The 18659-nt window shown below is 40.9% G+C and overlaps 1 protein-coding gene and 1 pseudogene across 2 annotated transcripts in view; both read right to left on the bottom strand.

The window, feature by feature from the left end:
* Large1 (LARGE xylosyl- and glucuronyltransferase 1) overlaps positions 1-18659 on the bottom strand; it is a 508586-nt gene that overhangs the window by 356135 nt on the left and 133792 nt on the right. For both annotated transcript variants that reach the window (XM_028894770.1, XM_028894772.2), the window contains exon 2: positions 14017-14204. In XM_028894770.1, the coding sequence (XP_028750603.1) occupies positions 14017-14122 (106 nt within the window). In that variant the 5' untranslated portion in view covers positions 14123-14204. The remainder of the gene's footprint in view (positions 1-14016; positions 14205-18659) is intronic.
* Positions 1529-8107, bottom strand: LOC114710596 (annotated as a pseudogene).

The raw sequence follows: 18659 nt of genomic DNA, 5'->3' as shown, positions 1-18659 counted from the left end.
GAGCATACAGGATCTTTTCATACAAGGTCAAAGAACTCTCAACTCACAAGGGGATGGGTGGCCTTGGTCCTAAGCCTCATTATCCTCCTCTACAAAGTGTCAAGATGGTTGAGGAATAAATAAAATATTTCATGGAATGCCCATGGCCTAGCACCAGATACAGAGTAAGCCAAAAGCTTCAAGCTCAGAACCTAACTGAGCCAGGCAAGGTCAACAAATGGCACAACCAGATACCAAAAGCTCTTTTACTCCAATTCTGTCTTACATAAAACAAGAGTTAGGGGTAACCCAGAAAAGGAGAAGGAGAGAGAGAATCACAAACTAGAGCATCCAAACACCCTAAAAGAGACAGCTACTCAAAATCCTAGCTAATCATAGCTGCAACCATACTAGCTATTTCCATTTTTGTTGTTGTTCCTGTTTTGGTAAAAGGAATGCCACACATAATGGTTTTTATTAGTAATTTCTTAACAAAGCCATTAAAAGGGTGGGGGGCTTTTGTTTGTTTGTTTGTTTTTGTAATAGAAAAAACAGTGGACAGGCCAAACTTAACACGACTTTTGATCACATTCAGGCACACTATGTTTCATGAGCCAGAGATGGAAAGGTTGCTGTCATTCTGATGCCGCTGAGAGGCTGAACAGTGCACTTTCTTCTTAAGTTTTCATATCTTCCACAGTAAGAATTTTCTTTCTTTCCCAGGCAGATATGGGTTTACTGACTTATACAGATGGTAACATGCATTAACAAAAACCATTTAATGCCACATAATAACATTGTTCTAATGCTAACGGAAGGAATACTGGTCTCAATTGATGAGAACACTCATTTGAAAGCAAGGTTTTAGGAACAAATTTCAAATCTGGAAGTCAATCCTGTGATAAAATCCTCAGAGTGAGGGTAAGGCATGTCAAGAAGGAATAAAGTGTGCATGGTTAAAGCAGCAGTGTTAAACATCAATCCCCAAAGAACAGTTCCACACTTAAAAAGCTTTTGAATTTCAAAGTTAAACAGTGACACAGATTCATAAATCCCAAAGGTTAATAAAATCCCTTCATCTCGAAGGAAGAAAATCATATAAAAGCACTTCAAATTCAACTATGTACTTCACTGTCTAGATTTGCATAGGGGTGTGTGTGTGTGTGTGTGTGTGTGTGTGTGTGTGTGTGTGTGTGTGTATAAAGGGAGTTGATGGTATGCACTTATCTGTGTGGAAGTCAGAGAACTACCTCCTTGTTATTTCCTCAAGTTTCTTCCACCTTTTGAGACAGAGTCTCTCACTGGCCAGGAACTTAGCTAAGTACCTGTCCAGGGAGTTTGGCCAATCTCTGACTCCCATCTCAGCATCTCTGGGATTATAAACTTGTACCACCAACCAGCTTTTTATGTGTATTCTGGTGATGTAAAGTTGTCAGATCCTCTCACACTTGCCAGAGAAGTGCTTTACTGAATGAGTACTTGATTTGCATAGGTTTTTGGTTTTTTTCTGTGGGGTTTTTGTGTGTGTGTGTGTGTGTGTGTGTGGTGGTTTTTGTTTTTGTTTTTTTTTTTTTTTTGGTCACACATCAGTATTATAAGCAGTAGGTGGGACACTTGTAGCAATGGTAAAAAAAAAATTAATTTACAAAAACAGGGACTTACTTGGTGAAGTTGCCTGATGGGTACCCTTGGGGACTCATACATAGATGCCAACCCAGAGCAGGAGGAAGAAGACTCCAAAGCCCATGAAGAGTGAGGCCACCAAGAAGATGAGGAGCTCTTTGTAAATATTATGTGTGTACTTGGTGGAGATGATCTCATAAATGAAGAACCAGGTGGTAAAGAACATGTCAATGGCCACAAGTACCACAGTCAGGTGTGGGGAAGACAGCCAGGTTGACTGGGCTGGTTTACATACACAGGAAAGTGACTACATCAAGTGCAAAATACTTAATAAATTATCATAAAGTGACACACCTGTATAACTGTTACAATGGTGAAAAAACCCAACACTTACCAGCATACCAGCATCTTTGTTCTGTGCCCCAATGTTAGGCTATCCTGTCCCTACAAGACTTAATCAGCACAACTGGTTGACAAGGGTATATATTCAATCTTGCTTGGATTTAAACTCTGCACAGTTCACAGCAAGCAATGGCCTTCTAGTCAGCACCACAAGTCTATTTTCACTTCAATTGCTTTATGGAGCTTCGCTATATAAACATGTTGCTATTTGTCCATTTTAATATTACAGTTCCATAAATGCCTATTTATGGACATTTTACAATTTCCTACTTGGTACTTCCATAAAAAACACTCATGTAAGCATCTCAGTTCAAAGCTTTATGCATATATGTCTGTTAGGAATACCACAGGGAATCAAGAGATAGATATGATGGGTCATGGGTATGCTTGACTTTGCTTGACAAAACCAATTGGTGTTCCAAAGTAATTATATCAACGGCTGCCTTTTGCTTGTAATTATCAGAGCTATTCAACCATCAATAGGTTTCTGTCTAAAATCACCAAATCCTTCTGCAAACTGGCATCTGAAATTAAATAAACTAAAATGCCTTTAAAAGTGGGATCTACAAATTTCAGAAATACTAGATCTTTCATGACAGAAAAACCTTGATGCATTTCTGGTCAAATTTTATGGTAACATGCTGAACAAATTAGATCAACTAAATTCAAATATATAATTTTAACTCAAAACTCCCAGGGGGACACTAAGTTATCTTTATAAGGAACCAAAGAATACAACATCTCACATTGTCTCAATGTGGACAAGGATGGAGAGAACAGAGTTACTTCCTCCCACCATAGCTAATATCTAATAACCACAACCCATGTATCCATTGAAGGACCAATGGATGTTGAGATGAGCTGATTATCCTGGGCTGCTTGGGTGGCCCAGTGCAGAGAGTAACAATCCTCAGAACAAGAAAGCAGGGTAGTTGTAGACAAAGAACAGAAGTAGAGCAGAGTTCTGATTGAGAGATCAGAGAGAGTGGTCTGAAGACATCACTCTTCTGGCTGGGAGATACGAAAGGAGCCACAACAATAACAGTATGTGGCCCCTTGAAGCTAAAAACCTTAGGAGAGAAGTTGTTTCTGGGGCCTACAGAGGGAACAAACCATACACACACCTTGACTCCAGTCAATTGAGAATAATTTTTGACATCTAAAAAAGGGATTTTATTATCCCACCAACACTGTGGTGATTTGCTGCAGCAGCCATAGAAATCAAAGTGGTGTCCTTCTCACAATAGGAGACATGTCCCAAGACCTTCCAGGCATGCCTGGAACTGTACACAACAATGAAACTTGAAGTTATGATGCTTTTTCCTATACATACACAAAATGAATTCCTTTTTTCATCTTAACTCAGCACTTCTTATGCACTGAGGCCATAACTTTTGAAGTTTGAGAACAAAATGTGTTCACAGTAGTAATAAGCACGTCTCTCTTCCTCCTTCTCTCTAGTTTCATGCATAGAAGATTTATTCTTACTGTACACATCAGCAATGTCAGCTTAAAGGCAGCTCTTCTAAACTTTCCTCCAGTCTATCAAAACTGGCAGCATCACTATTCCTGTTTGGTACATTATTAAGCACAACGACGACTAATTGAACAAAAGCTGTATGATTCTGCAGTGCAGCAGTCAGATAATAAAGGTTCCTAACTGTATTAGTCAGGGTTCTCTATAATCATAGAACTTATGGAATGAGTCTCTCTGTCTGTCATATAAGAACAAGGTGTAGGTTTGGCTTGTTCCATATAAATCTATATGTATGTATATATATACATACATATATATTATATATACACATATAGTATATATTTATACACATATTATATATATATGGAATTTATTGGAATGACTTACAGGCTGCTTTCCAACTAATCCAACAATGGCTAGTTATAAATGGAAAGTTCAAGAATCTAGTAGCTGCTCGACCCCATGAGACTTGGTGTCTCAGCTGGTCTTCTGTACATACTGGAATCCCAAAGAAGTAGGCCCCAATGCCAGTGAAGGAATGGATATGCTGGCAAGACAAGGGCAAGCCAGCAAAGAACAAATGACAAATTCCTTCTTCCTGTTGTTCTTATATAGGCTTCCAGCATAAGGTGTCACCCAGATTAAAGATGTGCCTTCTAACCTCAAGGTCTGGATTAAAGGTGTGTGTCATCCAGACTCAAGATCCAGATCAAAGGCATGTTGTTGCTGGAGGGCTTCTCTCCAGGTTCCCCAAGCCCCCGCAGTCCCACAATCCACTTATAAAATAATCACTCAGACGCTTATATCACTTATAAACTGTATGGCCGTGGCAGGCTTCTTGCTAATTAGAAAAATATTTGATTGCAAAAGCTGTTGAGTTATGCCAAAATGTATATTTTAAAGGTACCTTCACTTCAAAATTTGGATTTAAGGATATGTTGCTTTGGAAAAGAGATTCTGCTTTTGTCTCTACAGAAAGCCAGAGGCTATGGATTTGTTCCAGATTAAGATACATCAGGTTTGACCAGCCAAGACCACCTGAAAGGTCTCCAAGGTCTCCGATGACACCATGGCCCAGATGATCCAACATCCAGAATCGTTTCAAGGCAACTGGCTCAGACGATACAGTCTCACGGACTACTCCATGAACCTAAAATTTTCTTTGTGTCCCCATAAGATACTGCGCCCCCCTCCAGCAGGAAGTAGTAAGAGATGCTACGCCCAAATTCCCAAATATACCAAGCTGGCTTTAAAGATGTGTAAAAGTTAAAACCTTCCTTTTTAAAAAAAGAAAAGGGGAAGTGCTGTGGGATGTTCTGTATGTCCTGTGGGAGCCCTTCTTGGGTTCTTTGTGGCGTTACCCAGCAGGTCCGCATGGAGGATGATTAGGACCATGGGCCTGAGTGCAGGTGTCTGAGATGGTCTGCACTTGGCTGTGCTGGGGGATGGTCTGTATGTCAAGTTGCTCTGATTGGTCAATAAATAAAACCTGATTGGTCGTGGCTAGGCAGGATGTATAGGCGGGACTAACAGAGAGGAGATATAAAAGAAGAGCGGCTGTGGGACTGGCAGGTGACAGAGATTTGTCCTAACTGTGGGCAAGGCAGGAAAACTCTAGCTACAGCATGTTGTGTTCTTGCCTCAAGATCAGGATCACAAGTGTACCCTCCATTTCTAGATTGTAGCTCATTCCAAATATAGTCAAGTTGGCAACCAAGAATAGCCATCACACTGACTATGAGTGGGAAATGTATTATGTTGACACTAATGACCAAAAGAATGGTTCATTCATATCCTTAAAGGACCAAAGCAAAGAGTGCCACACTGTACCATACTTCAAAACTAATGATATAGTGAAACAACTTATCACTATGTGGCCCTACTTGGCCTGGAACTCAGAAAGATCCACCTGCCTCTGCCACCTGAGTGCTGAGAACTATGTTATACTGATAGAATGAACTATTCAATATTTTCAAATCGTTTCATGGGGGTAATTAAAACTACAATTAAGGCAGGCACTGTAATTCATAGAAACTAGGCTTTCTGATTCTGTCAAAAGCCAAGACTTACAGGAAATGCAGTAAACAGATACTCCAGAGTCATTTTCACTACTCTACAGGGAGCCAATGTTACTTTAAGATCAAAAACTGGGTACAGAAGAAGCAGAGATCATCTCAGCAACCATCTCATACCCCATAAAATGGTCAGACTCCATTACTCTTAATGAGATTCCTAACTCAAGGCACCTGCTACTCTACTATGTGTCCTGCAGCCTGAGAGCTATTTAACACCAATCATCTACTTTCACATTCTCATTCTTTGTAAGATTTTATGTAAGCTCAGCACCAATTTTTATTGTCTGCTAAGAAAGCTGTTTAGTTTTAATTTATGAAAAAAATTAACATAGCTTTGTAGTGATGTTCTATCTGCATCCCCCAGTAAAGTTTATCTGAGGATCAGAGGAAAAAGCCAGCCACTATATTAGACACAGAAGTCAGGCAATGGTAGCACATGCCTTTAATCCTATCACTTGGGAGGCAGGGATCTGTCTGGATCTCCATGAGTTCAAGGCCACATTGAGAACAGAGGCAGGCTGTTCCAACACTAGTTAACCATAAAGATCTGGCGGTCTGTACAGACAGACAGGAAGTGAAAAAGCTGGACAGGGAGAGGAAGTGATGCAGCTGGGCAGAGAGAGGAAATGAGTTAGTAGAACAGAAAAGAATATAGGCATAGGTATACAGTCTCATTAAGAGACTGAAGGTGAGATGAGGCTGGCTTGTGGCTTGTCCTATTCCTCTGATCTTTCAGCTTTAACACCAATTTCTGGCTCCATGTGTTTTTTTTATTAATAAGACCATTTAGCAATTAATCTACATAGCCTTTATATTATACTTTCCATTTCATTTTACATTTACCATCTTGTATTCATATACCCCATAATAACCTTAGGAAGTGATACATTTGGGCCATTGGCAGGAAGACCAAAATGGGCTTTGCTGCTATGGAAGCTTCCACAGCAACCAGTCCCAGGGGAGAAGGAAACCATGTCTTGTATAGTCTGGTCTCGGGAAAAACTGGCAAGAAGATCCCTGGGCTGAGGGATGGGGTGGTACACATGAAGCTGAGTAATCAGTTACATTTTAGCAAGCTCTCATCTACACTCCATGCCCCCTTTCCCATAGGCTATGTGTTCTAACTTAAGAACTCTAGTTCTTATTCCAACTCTGCAAAATGTTCAGATGTTAGGACTCTTTGCCTTTCTGTTGAAATTCACTGGGATGGCTGTCAAACATATTCAGGTGGGAGGCTTCTGCTTCAATAAGAATAAAAGGAGCAGTCAACAGAAGCTTTAGGAATGCAAAGTTTGAGTGCAGGCTGAAATCAGATCAGAAATTAATGTCCTACTCTTGTTCAAGACACTGGTTATAAATGACCTGGACTTTACATGCTCTGGAGACATCTAACTTCAAGCAACACCCATATCCCTCCCTTGTCTTGCCTCTCTAGCCAAGGGAAGCATCTGCACTGAGCTGGTTACAGGTTATCACAGGGAGCAGATGTGAACATCATAATGAATGGCTTAAAGTCTCCTTCTTCCACATGTTGGCAACCCATCAAGAGCTGACCATCTGCCCCTGAAGTGCAGAAAAGAAAAACCACACTGCAAATAAAATCCAGCAGGCCCAAGAGGAAAGGTGGGTCTGGGGAAAAGTAACAGGATGGTCTCAAGTAAAATGAAGGTGTGCCTGGGTACAAGTGCTCAAGTCCAAGAGTCAACATCACCACCACATTGAAAGATAGGCTGTAGAGCACTGGCCTGGGGTCTCACTGTCATAGAAGCTCATAGCACCAGGAATCAGGAGTTCCTATTCCTCTCCTCAGACAGCACTCCTCACAAAATGCATCCTAATTCCAGGAGGAAGGTTGAGAGTTCAGTGTCCATCAATGACTACACAGCAAGTTCTTGGCTAGCCTCAAGTACATGAGACCTTGCCTCAAAAACAGAAAAAGAAAAAAGAAAAACGGCAGTAAAAGTGTGGAAGGAAGAACCCTTCTCAGTAAACAATTATTAAGGACTCATAAAGAATTAACATTGGGTTGGACACTAGTACTAAAGTGATGAGTCAAACAGGTCTCTCCTACAAGAAACTCACACAGTTGCAGAAATATCAGAGCAACAAATGCCTCTTGCTATATGCTGGTCACAGCATCTCCACAAGGGATCTGACATCGGAGAGAAATGGCAATGAACATGGGCACTGAAGGCGCTGTTTGAGAAGAAATCTACCTGTAAAGAACTACATACAGGGCAGAAAGAACAAAGTGGAATTTAAGAAACAAAGTACTTTTCCCAGGGAGGTCACTGAGGCAGCAGAACCCCACTGAACACAAGAATGTTTAAGTTTCAGAGAAAGGGAAGAGTTGGCAAAAGTACCAGGATCACTGTCAGAAGTTCATCCAGGAGACAGTGGTGAGATCAGCTGCACTCAGCACCTGGGGAGGGCACATGTACTCACTCACACATGCCTTCACCTGGCCAACATTTGAAGACCAACATTGAACATAACGATCAATTCTTCTCCAGATACCATCACAGGTGCTGAAAGTCAGCAACAGACACATGGTGTCAGGAAAGAAAACAAGGAGCCATGAGTAAGAAGGGAAATCAGCACCACTAATGGAAGATCTTCAGCACTGAAGTTGGGATCTGATGATCTAAGTCAGATGGACTGGGAAGGCAAAGAGAGGATGACAGGACCAAGAGTGTCTCTGAGGAAGGAGCAGAACACACAGATAACAGCAAAGGCCAGGCTCTAAAAGAACCCAGGGTGGAAGATACCAGGAGACAATCCAGGGAGACAAGGGCAAAGGGCAGAGTGGTGCCCTGGGGTAGCTCTGGACATTCTCAGGAAGGAAACACACACACACACACACACACACACACACACACACACACACACACACACACACACACACACACAAACACAAAGGGTAACAGAGAGGAAACAAAAATCACATCTGCTAGGGGCCAAGCCTAGAGTATAACATCTGAGGGACAGAGGGAATGAGTGGGGAGGGAGGGAGAGTGACTAGGCCAAAGGACAAGACAAAACAGGCCAGGGCTGGAGATGTTCACTCACAGGGTAGAGGAAGAAATGACAATTAGTGAAATAAAAAGTTGAATTAGAAACCCAAGACTTAAATAACCAAAGAAAACACACCCAGGTAGCATCTTCCTCCTGGGTTCCCTTGCCCTCTTGAACAGGCTCCAACAATGAGTAACTCCATGCCTGGTGACCTAATGGTTAGAACTGGCATTCTTAACTCTCATGAGTCAAATCTTGATTCCATAAAGTTTATGTACTAATCCTGGTTCCATCCTTAGAATCATATAATTGTAAAAGCACCTCCTTTTCTGTTTATAGCTCTTCCTAATTAGGGAAGACTCTAGTTGCTTCCAATTCAGTTATGTCTGACTTCTAGTATAATACACTTGTATTATAGTGAATGTAGAAATGTTAGTATGCCAAAACAGTGGGCTTCATTTTAACAATATTATTTCATGTTAAGAAGACTAAAGCTAAGGGAGGAGAGAGACTATGCTCCAAGTACCCAGCTATGCCTGGCTAAGCTGACTTCACAGTCTGGGATGCCTGATTCCGTTCTATGTTCTAGTCTCATTGTGACACTCCAGGTAATCAACTAATCAGACTGCTAAACTTTAGTATCAAGAATATCTGCAGCTCAGAGGAGAATCTGGGCTCTGCACTCAGGAGACCCATTGGAATTAACCAGAGTTGGAAAAAACCAAACCCCCTGAAAACATGAATCATACTTCCATAAATTCCGGCAGCAACACTCTGTTATTTATGGCACCACCTACTACAAAGCCAAAGCCTTAAGGGTGTCAGTCAGTGGGGTATAGGGAGCACTGGTGGTGATTAACAACTGAGAGAAGAACATACATACAGAACCTCTTTAAGGACATTGCCTGCAGCAACAGACAGGGTACATCACAAAAAGATGACTTTTGACTGCTGGTGGCCACTCAGTCTCCTCTAGAGTCTATAGATCTCAGAGTCAGGTCACACAGGTCATCTTAGATGATTACCACTATCTCAGGACAATGAACTTCTTCTTCAAGTTTCTCCTAGGGGCATTACACACCCTCTCTGGACAGCTCATTTCAGCCAGGCACAGAGCAATCTTCATTATGAGGGGCTGGGCATCTGACTTCTGGCCACATCACTAGTCAAAGTCAAGGGCCATTGGAACTGTCCTTATTTCATGCCCCAGTGACATGGACTGTTTCCTGAAGCTGATCCTGTGCATGCTGAACTCTGTATCTCCAGGGTAAATATCCCAATTCCTTCCTGCTTATGTAAACAACTTGAGCTGACAACGTTGTTCACCTATATCTTCCTAAGCATGCTGACTTGTCTATAGACAATGCTTATAGTGTACAGCCTATAAATAAATGCTACAAGCTAACTAGTGCTTAGAAAGTGAAGATCCATAGGCTTTGTCATTCCTACTAGACATTTTTGCTACTGTGCTCATGTCACCTAGCACTTAGCAAATGCAGTTTGTGACTCAGAGATTCGAGTTATTCTTAAGTACTATGCTAACAAGTAGAACACTCACATCCAATCTGGCTGTGCTGTTCTAAATATTGCCTTTATTCTTAAATTTCTCATAATTTCCTTAACAATCTGGTAAGATCATTATATCAATGACTCCAGACACTCCATCAGCTGTGGCTGGACCACATACTTTGATGCTTCATAGCAAATCATAAACAGATAGCTACAAGCTCCCCACAACCTAGATCTCCACTTTGCCATCAAGGGGTATTTTCCTTACTAGCTTGTAACCAGAAAAAAATATATTATAGAGTTCAATGGTAACTATAAAGTGCCAAATTCTCCCCTAAGCTCTGACTACAGTGAGCATTTTTGTGTTGTAATATTAAGGCAAGTAAACACAGGTAATCCAGTCAGAGGCAATGCTCTGGAATGAGGAAGAATAGAAGGATAAGATGGAAGCCTCAAACGTTCTCCATGTAGGAAATGCTATCTGGAGAGGAGCCAGTCCAGAGAAGTCAACCAAGGGAATGGAGGAAGACCTAGGAACACAAACATCATCTGAGCAATCTGACCCAACCCTGCCTTCAGCCTATACTGTCTGTAACTCTACTGTATTAACCACTTGTACTAGCTACTTTTCTGGGTGCTGTGGCCAAACACTTGACAAAAACAACCTAAGGAAGGAAGGGCTTAACTTGGGTCAGTTCACTTAGATTCATTATTGCAGGGAAGGCATGGTGGCAGGAGATTAAGGCAGCTGGTCACATTGCACTGAAGCTAGCAGAGAAATATGAACACTCGTGCTCAGCTTGCTTTCTCCTTTTTATTCATTCCAGGATCCTAGATCTTGGAATGGTACCACCCACATTAAAAGTGGGTCTTCCCATCTAAATTAAACCCATCTAGGAACTTCCTTACAAACATGTCCAGAGGTTTGTCCCCTAAGTGACTCTTGATCTCATCAAGCTGGCAAGCACTAGACCATCTCATTAATAAATACTGCCCCCCCCAAATCAGTTTACACTAATTTGTGCCACTGAGCATGGATTAAAATTCTATAGTAGTATTCCCCCAGTGTTACACCTTGCATGCTACAGTGCCAACTTGATAAGAAAGGGATACAGGAACACAACTGAATGGGAAAGGTACTGAGAGAAAGTGACTATAGAGTGGTCAGGATTAAAAAGGACACACATATCATCCCGAACTCCCCCACTGCTCAGGGAATGTCATGGAGGAATAATTGGAAAGAACATAACAGCTGAAGAATAAAGAGAAGGGCCATGAACAATGGTCTTAGGGGCATCACATGGCCATTGACACCCACAAATACATAACAGCTACAATTGCTTACAGAGAATCCACATACGACCAAATCAGTAAATTCATTTATAGATGGGGGAAGGGCTCATGAGGCCACCACAGAGTGCAGCTAATGGCAGAAGAAAGCTACTAGAGGAGAGAAAAATCATTATTGTTACTGATACATCCACATTCATGATAGCCCTAGTTATATTCAGTACATTACAAGAGAAAACAAAAACAAAAGGAAGAAAAGTGGCACGGAGACTTGATAGGAAGAAATGGGGATTGGTGGGTATGAGCAGACGATAAGGGAGGGTAGAGAGATGACTGTGTCTATGGTGAATTATATACATACATAAAACTATCAAAGAATAAATTATTTTTTTAAAACTGAAACAAAATTAATTCTATATAACTTCAATGTATAAAGGTCATGTGGCATCTAGCAAAATTCCTTGCCAAAATCCCCATAACTTCAGTCTACAGTATGGTATTAGAAAAAAATCTTAAGCTCTTGAATCTAAGCTGGGCTCCATCCTGACTGGCTTGGAGGCCTTGGGCAGATCAAAAAAGCTTTTACACTGTATGCTTCCCATCTTTACAACAGGGTCATTCACTGTACTATAGATAACTCACTTTAAAAAATGATTCTGTACAATATCTGGCACACAGAAATGATAACAATGACAGTTGTTTATATTGTCAATATCATCATTGCCTTAACATTGTTATGCTAATTTTAAAATATTTTTGATAATTCTTTTGAACATTTCACACACACACACACACACACACACACACACACACACACACACAAAATATATCTTGATCATATCCATCCCCACTCTCTCCTTCTCCTAGATTATTATGCTAATATCACTAGCAGTTTTCCTGTATTGCCAAAAGCCTGTTTTCCCTTTGATTATTATTTTTCTCTCATTTAGTTTGCTATGCTGTGCTTTGCTATGCTTTGATGTGGCAAGCTGTGTTCTGCTCTGCTGTGGTTTGTGGTCGGTTTTGGTTTTGTAAAGGTATCATCATGTTAAGCTAGGTTGAAATTCAAGTCCTTCTGCCTCAGTCTGTACTGGGGCTTTAGGCATAGTCACCATGCCCAGTCACATTTTCACATCTGGAACTGAACTAGCCCTGGGTGCCTCTGCTTCTTTCATAAAGCCCCTCTCACATTGACTCAGATGAGAAACTTTCCTCCTAGCTTTGCCAGGATCACCATCAACTCACCACTTTCCCTCTGACCCCTCAGCAGAAAGGAGACCCTCACTGCCAGAGTACAATTTAATCTATTAAAGCTGTTTAGATGAAGTGTCTGACCAGTCTAGGGATGTTGCTAGGAGAAGGGGACAATGACAGGGGTGTGACACGGGGTTCCTGCTACAGGCTAGTGATCTAGAATCACCCCCATTCTGGGGTCGAGACACATGGTTCAGCTGTGAAAAGCAATTGATACTCTTTCAGAAGATGGAAGTTCAGTTCCTAGCACCCACATTAGGCAACTCACACTGGCTGTAACTCTGGGTATCTAGCACTATGACCTACTTGGACATCTGCACATACTCGTTTGCAGACATACATAACCACAAATAATTAAAAACAATAACCTCTGTTCAGCAAGTGCATAATAGCTCTGTCATCTTTATATTCAGCCTCGCTAACTCCAGCTCTGAATGTGGAGCCAAATGCCTAATTAAAAGGTAGCCTTGAGCTGTCAATAAAATTATGCACAAAGGAAATGTTCAAACACATAGTAGTGATTTTGTTGAGACAGACTGTCATGTAAGTTTTTTTTTTTTAATTTTATTTTATTTTAGTGTGGGACAAATTAAAAAAGGAAGTCTCCACATCCACACCAGCTTGCCTCCCACCTTGAAGCAGTGACATAATCACTGACAATCAGGACATCACACCACATTCAAAACTGCTGGCTAGAAAATGGTAAGGCTTGTCTTTCCTGTTCATTTCTGGAAAGAGGTAGCAATGGTCATTTGCTTTTATTTGATCAGGGAAGGCAACTCCTTTGCTTCATCACCAAGCTCTTTTTGTCAGTGTGAAGAATAATCTTTCATCCCCAGCCTCAAGTCTGACAACTCCCACAAACCTCTCCTCCAGTACCCTGCTTCTCTATCACAGCACATACACCTGTCTGTATCCATGAGACAGTGTATGTCTAGATCTGTTATCTTCATATTCTCAGCACTAGGTTTACTGAGGATGTCAACAAGCAAGAAAATGTTGAATGAGTGAACCTACAAATAACTAGATGGATGAATTAATAAAGTATCTGGTTTCAGGAAAGCCAAGCCATTTACCCAGGCTCAACCTTCTCCCCTGTGTTTACACAGGGACAATGTGACCAAACAGGCTTTGGTCATGTCTATCCACGTCCTGCCACTGCAGAAACTTATATTTTAGTTTTAGTTTAGTTTGTTCTTTCACTCCTCACTACGCTGACCTCCTCCAACTACCTGTGGGAATGCTACACATCATTTCCCCTGACAAGCAACATTAATCCAATATTTTACCCGAGAAACACTAGGGCTTCCAGGCTCTTTCTAGGCCTCTATAACAGCCAGTATTCTTTTGCATCCCCCTCCATTTTCCCCTTCACTTGGCTTTTGTTCTTACCTTCAAAGCTCCCGGCAAACAAGTAAATCCAGGTGATGGCTGGGATGCAGAGCAGAGTCAAAGAGGCAGCCAAGAATTTCCGTCTCCCTCTGCAGATTCCCAGCATCCTCTCAGAAGTGGCAATTTCTAATTCCAGAGCTGTGTCTCTTTCCAAAGCATGAAGTCCTCAGCATCCCTCATAATACTTTCTGAAAGGAAAAGCAGAAGAGCAAAAGCTGAATCCCATCATGATGAGCAGATGGAGACAAACTACAAAAAACATCTATTCCAAAGATCCTACAAAGACATTACTTAGGCCATGGCTTCCTGCTCACCTTTTATCACAAGAGATGACAGATGATGCTATAGTCTTGCCTCTCAGAAAGGAGATACTGAAATAAATGATGAGGTCTACAAGGAATCTCTCTCTGTCTCTCTGTCTCTGTCTCTGTCTCTCTCTCTCCTAGCTAGAATATCCTAGCTAGAATATCAAAGCTAGAATATCAAAACTAGGTCATAGGCTGATATCAAAAAATACATTGTCATGAGTGACCAACTGAAGAACATGATCCCCAAGAAATTTATATGGACCATTGATTAAGGAAAGAAAAATGTTAATTGAGCCATGTGTTCCTAACACAAGAAACAGCTCTTGTGTTCCTAATAAAAAAGGACCATGAAAAGTAGCTGAAGCAGAATGAAGAACACACCTAAAGGAGAGGAATTTGGTCAGGTTACAACATAACCTGCTGAAACTGGTGCTGAGAACCTAAAAATTGGGAATTGTCTGCATAGCCCCCCCCCACTGTGATAGATCTAAAAAAGATAGAAACAAATGAGAATGGACAAGGATTAACCAGCTTGGACCAGAATAAATGAGCCTTAGACGAGGACAAAATGGCAATGATGGAGTAAAAAAAGAGAAAGGTTGAAAGGGATAGAGTAGAAAGCCCATGATATTTCACCTCAACATTTACACACACACACACACACACACACACACACACACACACACACACACACACACAGTCTCTTTCTTCCTGATGACTGCTGATATAGATATAGAACTCTCAGCTACCTCTCCAGGACCCTGTCTACCTGTGTACAGTCATGGTTCTCACAATCATGATAAAGGACTAATCCCCTGAACTGTAAGCCAGCCCAATTAAATGCTTTTCATTACAAAAGTTGCTGTGATCATGGTGTCGCTTCCCAACAACAGGACACTGACTAAGACAGAAATTGATACCAGGGACTGAAGTATTGCTGTGATTGGCCCGACCATGCTTTTGTTTGGAGGAATGTGTTTTGCGGGACTTTGGATTAGGAAAACTTTAAGCTGGGCTTAATGGGCCATAGTAAGAGAAGCATGGAAGACAGCAGTGCTGTGGGTGATTTGAACTGTGGGGGCTCAACTCAAAAAGTTTCTGAGAATATTAACATGTGGCCTAAAGACCCTTCTTGTGACATTCTGGCAAAGAATGTGGCTGCTTAATGCTGTTGTCCAACAAAAATCTGCATGAGGCTAAATTGAAAAGTTCTGGATTAACAGCTTTGGCAGAAGAAATTTTAAAAGAGCTTAGTATTGACTGTGTTCTGTGGTTGTTAGTGGCCAGTTTTATGCTAATCTATAATGAAAATGAGCAAGCTGAGCAAGAAAAAATACAAAATTTACAATTTGAGGAGAAAAAGAACATCAGGGAAAGTTTAAAGAAAAGACAGAACCTAAATGGAATAAAGGGAGTGGGGACCTCAGGGTAAGACACCCAGTTAAACTTCCAATTTGTGAAAAGGAATTAAAGAAAAGTTTAGGGCTAGTGTGGTGACACATGCCTTAATTCTAGTGCTCAGAAGGCAGAGGCATGCAGATCTCTAAACTGGATGCCAGCCCTGTTGACAAACAGAGTTCCAGGACAGCTGAGCTTAGACAGTGAAGGAAACTATTAAAAACAGAAAGATGGTGGAAATATATTTGAACAAGAGGGCCATGTTCCAGCCCCAGCAAGCACCAGAACTTGGCAGCTTTGTCCGCATGGTTCTGGACTGAGAATCAAGGATACAAGAAAGAGGTTATAGAATCTCCCTCCACAACTAAGGAAAGCCATTGAGTCCAGGCATATGTCAGGGGTGTCCCTGAATGGACGCCTAAAGAGGCCACTGCATGAAGCTGTAAAGGTGAAGCCTGGATTGCCTTGGAGACCCCAAGATATTGGAGATGTTAGAGCTATGGGATATCTGCTAAGGAAAGCTTTCATGTATGGGAGTGGCCCAGGAGAGAGAGAAGTGTGTTGAAGTTAACAAAGCTGAAAGGAGTTTCCAACTCCTTTAGATTAAATTCGAAAAGCACTTTGAATTCAGTCACGAAGACACAGAGATTGGAATTTGCCACCTGGTTTTTAGCCTCACTTTTGTCCAATATTTCCTCACTATGCTCCCTTTCCTTCTTTTTAGAATGGTAATGTACATCCTGTGCCATTGTATGTTGGAAGTATGTGATCAACTTTTGTATTTTGATTTTACAGGGCTTACGACTAAGAGATTGCCATGAGTCTCAAAGAGACTTTAAACTTTGGACTTTTAAACAGTGTTGAGACTGTGATAGACTGTGATAGATGGAAAGTTTTGAAGTTGGACTGAATGTGGTTTTGCATTTTGATATGACTACCAGTATATGGGGGGGGGGAGCAGGGAGTAGAATATGGTGCTTTGACTGAAAATGGCCCCCATAAGCTCATAGAAACTGGCACTATTAGGAGATGTAGCCTTGTTGGAGTAGGTGTGCCTTTATGTATGTCACTGGGGGTGTCAAATGTTCAAGATAGGCCTATTGTCTCTCTCCCTTCCTGCTGCCTAAAGATCCAGATATAGAACTCTCAGCTACCTCTCCAGCACCATGTCTGCCTGGATGTTTCCATGCTTCCTGCCATGACAATAATAGACTAAACCAGCCCCAATTAAATGTTTTCCTTTATAAGAACTGCCATGGTCATAGCATCTCTTCACAGCAATAAAGCCCTAAGACACATGCATAACACATATGAATTAAAGAAAAAAAGAAAGCAGACCATGAGATCTCATCTCCAGTTCCCCAGCATAGATGTCAGCTGGCAACAGATGGAAAAGCAAATCCAGGTAGAAGAACCACCCACACTAGTCAGCTATAAAAGGCTTCAGATTCTCAAAGAACAGTTGTCCATGAAATGGCCAGTCTGGGTATTCCCTGTTACATTCCCATGCAGCCTGTCTGTCACAGCCTTTATATTCTGTGATAAAGGTCTAGTTGAACTGCCTGCTTTCCCATCAGTAAGGAGTCTCTGATTCAAGCTCAGATTTCCCCATCCCATCACATCCTCCTTGCATTCCCTTTCTTTGAATTCTGCAGGATACTTACAGATATCTGAAACTGTCTATTAAAGAAACACACCAAATCAGTCTAACCAAGACAACTGTTAAAGCATCAGGCCTGTTTCCAGCAATCACCACCCAATGGAGCCAATTGGCCTGTGTGTGTGACCATTCCAAAAGATTTTCCTAAATGGACTATTTGAAAAAGATGAAAGACTAAAGGGCTTGGAGGGTGCTGTTGGGACAATACTGAAAAGTACAACCCTTTTGAACAATGAATATGACTTGATAAAGGGCTCCCCTGAAGCTTGTTCATGCTGAAGCCTCAGGCGTGGATGTTGTACACCAAGACTCAAGCATCTCTTAGGAGAGGAAAGTTCATGAGGAGGTTATACTATTAGGCAGATATAAGTTCAGATCCATATGCTACACTCAACTTTATCCCTCTGTAAACTGATATGATACTGTAGATTAATTCAGACATCAGTAGAAGTTAGGAAGATGCTGACATTAACATTTAAAATAACACTTATTTTCCTCCTTTCTTCTCTCAATCTACCAAAGGTAATTTCAATACATATATATATATATATATATATATATATATATATATATATATACACACTTTATACAAAGGCAGGCCTTATATAACACTTTCATTAGAATTTAAGCTCTGTTGATGGAAAATCCCTTCATGAGTTTGACTTTTAAATGATAACCTTAATGTACAAAAGAACACATTTTTAAGTTAAAAATATCAATTTTTATTAGGAGATACTGTAGGAAGTCAACACAAGAAAAACAGAAGACACAGAAAATAGGCTGGAAAATTACTTCCCAAACATAACAGTATATATAATAACTAGAAAATCCAACCCATAACCAATTCCCCTCCACTGCTGGCTGGTGAAGGGAAGTCTCCCTGTCAACCCAAGTGTCCAAGTCATCACTAAGGGCTCCATCCTCAACCTCCAACATCCAATTCCTTAGTCAATTCCTCGTCTATACATCTATTCCTTGGGAGTTCTGTCATGGGTCTTACTCAATACAATTTACATTTCATTTACATGGAGATTGAAAAGAAAATAATTATTATCATTTGTTACATCACAAAACAAGATTCAATTTTCAATGGATAGCACAATCACGTGTATCCTTCAGGCCAAAGGAATGAACTTGATATAGTAAGGCAAATATCTATCTAACCAGCCATAAGAATATATTTTGTGAGGATAATAAAATATATAATAGCTACAATAAATACGATGAAATATGTTTCATACACATGAAAAATGGTTTCCATAGTGAAAGTAATTGCT

The sequence above is a fragment of the Peromyscus leucopus genome, chromosome 5, assembly GCF_004664715.2.
Source record: "Peromyscus leucopus breed LL Stock chromosome 5, UCI_PerLeu_2.1, whole genome shotgun sequence".
NCBI classification, from domain to species: Eukaryota; Metazoa; Chordata; class Mammalia; order Rodentia; family Cricetidae; genus Peromyscus; species Peromyscus leucopus.
Note: the sequence above shows the minus strand (reverse complement) of the source record. Positions and strands in the feature narration are given on the sequence as shown.